Source organism: Otolemur garnettii, unplaced genomic scaffold, assembly GCF_000181295.1.
Source record: "Otolemur garnettii isolate 467f Iridium unplaced genomic scaffold, OtoGar3 scaffold00061, whole genome shotgun sequence".
In the NCBI taxonomy this organism is placed as follows: Eukaryota; Metazoa; Chordata; class Mammalia; order Primates; family Galagidae; genus Otolemur; species Otolemur garnettii.
In genome coordinates this window covers 2,345,063-2,350,011 of record NW_003852456.1, presented here as the reverse complement: position 1 = coordinate 2,350,011, position 4,949 = coordinate 2,345,063, and the positions used below count along the sequence as shown (strand labels likewise).

The window sequence follows — 4,949 nt, the reverse complement described above, 5'->3', positions numbered from 1 at the left end:
GGCCATTTTTTGGTTGCAGCCATCTTTGTTGTTTGGCGGGCCCGGGCTGGGGATTCGAACCCGCCACCTTAGGTGTATGTGGCTGGCGCCTTAGCCGCTTCAGTCACAGGCGCTGAGCCTGTATTTTGTTTATAATATCTTTTGCCAAACAGGAATTTCCTATTTTAAATAGTCGCAATTGTCGTCGTCTTCCTTTCATAACTTTTTTTTTATGAGACAGAGCCTCAAGCTGTCTGGCTGGGTAGAGTGCTATAGCATCACAGCTCACAGTAACCTCCAACTCTTGGGCTTAAGCGATTTTCTTGCCTCAGCCCCCCAAGTAGCTGGTACTATAGGCGCCTGCCATAACCGCCTAGTTTTTTTTGGGTTGTAGTTGTCATTGTTTGGCAGGTCTGGGATGGATTCAAACCCACCAGGTCTAGTGTATGTGACTGGCACCTCAGCTGCTTGAGCTACAGATGCTGAGCCTCTCTTCATAACTTTTGAACTGTCTTTTTTTTTTTTTTTTGAGGCAGAGTGTCAGGCTGTTGCCCTGGGTAGGGTGCTGTGGCATCACGGCTCACAGTAACCTCAAACTCTTGGTCTTAAGCGATTCTTTTGTTTCAGCCTCCCAAGTAGCTGGGACTACAGGTGCCCGCCACAACACCTGGCTATTTTTTGGTTGTAGTTGTCATTGTTTGGCAGGCCTGGGATGGATTCGAACCTGCCAGCTTTGGTATATGTGGTTGGCGTCCTAGCTACTTAAGCAACTGGTTTCAAGCTGAACTCTGTCTTATTTTAGGGAAGCCGTTTCCATCCCAAGACTATAAACGACTTCCCTCTTATTTCCTTTTAATACTTTTTTAGTTAAAAATTTAATTCTTGTAATCAATTTTGAGTTATATATGAAGTATAAAATCATGATCTTTTTTTCTCACATGAATAGCAAGTTATCCTAATATCATTTACTGAATAGTGTTTTCTCCCTCATAATTTCAAATTCTTTATGTTCCTAATTTCCACGTGGGTACATCTGTTTTTACTACTTTCTACAGTTCTGTTTCTTTCTTCTAACACCGTCATCATACCCTTTTGATATCTGGATAGGGAGCATTCTCCTTAATTCTTTCTTTTCAAAAATTTCCTTATGCATTTATTTACTTTTTCAGAAGAATTTTATAATTTGTTAAGCTGTATCTTAATGCTTGTTCAGATGGCATTTTGTAACTTCGGTTTTATTTTATTTGCAGTTTTTGGCCAGGGCTGGGTTTGAACCCGCCACTTCCAGCATATGGGGCTGGTGCCCTACCCTTTTGAGGCACAGGCGCCGCCCCTGGTTTTATTTTTTTATGTGAATTCTTCATTCTGTAATCTGTTTTTTTTCCTTATATTTCAGAGTCCCATGTGTGGAAACTCACATGAGTCGGCTCAGTCTAGAAGGGTAGTAATTTCTTATAATATGGATAAAGCTCTGAAAGAAGGTAAGGATTAAATGGGAGTATAAAATTACTATGTAAAACAATTCATTATGTTCTAAAGGGAAAATAATAATCTCTAGCAAATTTATGTCTTTCCTACTGTATATTAGCATTAGTTCTTTTTTTTGTGAGTTTATATTGATGACTTAAATATGTTGATGTTTTGGTTGAATGGAAAGGATTTACACATTTATTGAGTAGGAATTTCAGATGATGTGAAGCTGGAAGTAGAGCTGGTTTCACCATATGAAGCATGGATCCACTCTTTGTTCCTTAAAATATTTGGTTTTAAATTTTACCTAGAGAAATTGTATTGGGGATAAATGGACCAGTGCTATCTAACATTAATATGAGAGCCACAAATGTAATTTGGGTTTCCTAATTCCAAGCCATAGAACTGATCCAGAATTAAGAAAATAGGGACTAAAAATCTTTCAAAGGAAGGTGATCAGCAACAGAAGCTAAGCCTAGTTAAGATATCTGATACTGACTGGTATTTGGGATTATTCTTAGATTAGTTGGGGTCTTATTAGGAGGCAGAAGTCACACAGTAATTGAATAAGGAAAGTTAAATATAAAGAGTTATTAAATTATAACATGAGATTAACTACTAATGGGTTAAAAAAATCTCTAGAAAATATAAGAAGAGCAGATGATGGGAGCAGCCACTATAGAGCTAAGGCAGAGCACATCTGGACAGAGGTCTCCTTCACCCTGGCTTGAGACCCAGGCCTGCTGAGTCTCCTCCCATGGTTGAGGAGTTTGGGCAGATACCCCAGGTGAGGGGAAGCCAGCAGAATTCTCTGGTACGCCATCCTGTGGATGCCATTGGAATTCGCTGGGGTGAACACCATTTGGTGTCCTGCCTTCTGCTCTCTGCTGCATACAGTAGAAGCCGTCAGAGAAGAGCATACAGGAGTCAGGAAGAAAAGCTCCTTCTTGTTCCCATCCCCTTCCATCATGCTTTGCTGACAAAGTTAAATGCTGTTGGTCAAAGAAGAAATGTTTAAGGGTCCAGCCCCTGTATCAAAAAGCAGGACAGAAAGGCTGACTTTATAGCAAGACAGGCAATAGATTGATAACTGGTACACTTCATAAGTGTGAATACCTCCGTGTAAAATGCTCTGGGTTTTTTGTTTTTGTTGTAATAAACTTGGGTAGTTTGACATCAAGATAGAATATTTTAAAATAGGGCTAAGAAAATCGTGATGTGTGATCACTACACTCACATAGTCTAGTTAAATGAGAATCTTTTATTTTCAAAGATTTAGGAAGGATGACCTGTCTTCTTTTAAGTTGTGTTTTCTGCTGTCTTCATATTTTAAACAGTGAGTCTTAAAACAGTAGGTGGCCAATTTCCAGTAGAAATGCTTCTTTCATTTGTTTTACTCATTGCTTTGTTTATTCCTGGTAGTGTTCGACTACAGCTACAGAGATTACATTCTGTCCTGGTATAGAAGCCTCAGCAGAGATGAGGGACAACTTTATCATCTGCTCTTAGAAGACTTCTGGGAAATTGCCAGAGAGCTGCATCACAGACTGAGTCACGTGGATGTGGTTAAAGTTGTCTGCAATGATGTTGTAAGGACTTTACTCACTCATTTCTGTGACCTGAAAGCTGCTAATGCCAGGTAACTGTGGGCAACTCACCCCACCTTTTCATATTAAAATACCTTTCTTACTAAGTAAGGGATCAAAGTCAAGAATATACTCTAGAATATACTGCCTTTTGCCAGTACTTGGCTTTTTTAAAATGTAAACATATAGAGGGGAAATACTATAGTGTTCTGATAGAGTAGACTTTTTAAAACTTTCTAATAGAAAACCACTTTATAGATGATGTTTAATTGTACAGATTTTTTTTTTTTTTTTTTTGGCCAGAGCTGGGTTTGAACCCACCACCTCCAGTATATGGGGCTGGCCTTCCAACTCCTTTGAGCCACAGGCACCGCCTGATAATGTTTAATTTTATAAATAGTCAAATGAATTTTACTGAGCCAGCATCAAGATGATCTCATTTATGATATTGTGGGTACCTAGAAAAGAAAATATATTATTTTCTAATGTGAACGGTGTCAATGAGTTTACAGTTTTTAGAATAATTTAAATTTGGTTCATGTTTATTTCTATGAGTCCTGTGTTAAGAGTTCTGTTGCATCACAATATCCTGAAAATTGATTTTTAAAGGTACTTGATATTGGAAGTTATAGACTTTATTTATAGAGTCTCATTCTGTTGCCTTTGAAAGAGTGCCTTAGTGTCACAGCTCACAGCAACCTCTAGCTCTTGGGCTTAGGTTATTCTTTTGCCTCACCCTTCCGAGTAGCTGGGACTACAGATGCCTGCCACAACGTCTGGTTATTTTTTTTTTTGTTGAAGTTTGGCTGAATGTATATGGGGCCAGTGCCCTACTCACTGAGCCACAGGTGCTGCCCAAATTATAGCAGTTCTTTCATATACATAACAAGTAGTCTTGGGCAGGTTCAAACCCAGCCCCGGGCCTAAAACTGCAAAAAAAAAAGTAGTCTTACTGAAATGAGTAGCCTCTGCCTGTTTTGATATGAACTTAGTTGGAGTAGAATGGTAAATGTGACCTATTCTCACTTATAGGGAAGAGATAAAGAACTTTAACCACTTAGGGGATGAGCCAACACTGGCATCTTTGTTGGGCAGATGGTAACTCATGTTCTCTTCTAATAAGCCTTGTGTGAATTTATCAGAAAGTAGCCCCATTCTGTCTTGTGAGGTTGTGTTTGTAAGTGGACGTTGTTGCTGAGTGTGGTTGTGTAGCAGGCCTCCATTCTCAGCTGTGTTGCCTCTTTCTGTGAGTTGTATTGTTTCCCAAAATCTGCCAATTTCAGGTCTAAGAGGCCAGAACCCATGGAGCCATTATGTGCCCACTATTTGCCAGCTTGCTGCCTCAGTGTTTTGCAAATCATCTATCTAATCTATCTGTCCATAGAGTCTCACTTTTGTTGCCCTGAGTACAGTGCTGTGGTATCCTAGCTCACAGCAACCTCAAACTCTTGGGCTCAAGCGATCCTCCTGCCTCAGCCTCCTGAGTAGCTGAGACTACAGGCGCCTGCCACCACACCTAGCTAATTTTTCTATGTTTAGTAGAGTCATCTGTCTAATCTATCTGTCCATAGAGTCTCTCTTTATTGCCCTGGATAGAGTGCTGTGGTGTCACAGCTCACAGCAACCTCTAACTACTGGGTTTAGGTGATTGTCTTGCCTCAGCCTCCTGAGTAACTGGGACTACAGGTGCTCGCAACAACACTTGGCCATTTTTTGTTTGTTTGGCAAGGGCCAGGTTCGAACCTTCCATCCTTGGTATATGAAGCCAGCACCCTCCCCACTGAGCCACAGGTGCTGCCCAACTTAAGAAAATTTTAAAATACTGGCATACACAGGACACTTTCCATTAATCAGCATGATAACATCATCATACATCATGTAGCCTCTGGAAAATGCCACTGTGGCTCGGCGCCT

At 40.3% G+C, this 4,949-nt stretch overlaps 1 protein-coding gene across 1 annotated transcript in view; it reads left to right on the top strand.

Annotated features, from left to right (window-relative positions):
* The window catches only part of SNX25 (sorting nexin 25), a 90,233-nt gene that overhangs the window by 19,284 nt on the left and 66,000 nt on the right, over positions 1-4,949 (top strand). The window contains exons 2-3 of the mRNA XM_023514904.1: positions 1,376-1,460; positions 2,872-3,088. Of these exons, the coding sequence (XP_023370672.1) occupies positions 1,376-1,460; positions 2,872-3,088 (302 nt within the window). The remainder of the gene's footprint in view (positions 1-1,375; positions 1,461-2,871; positions 3,089-4,949) is intronic.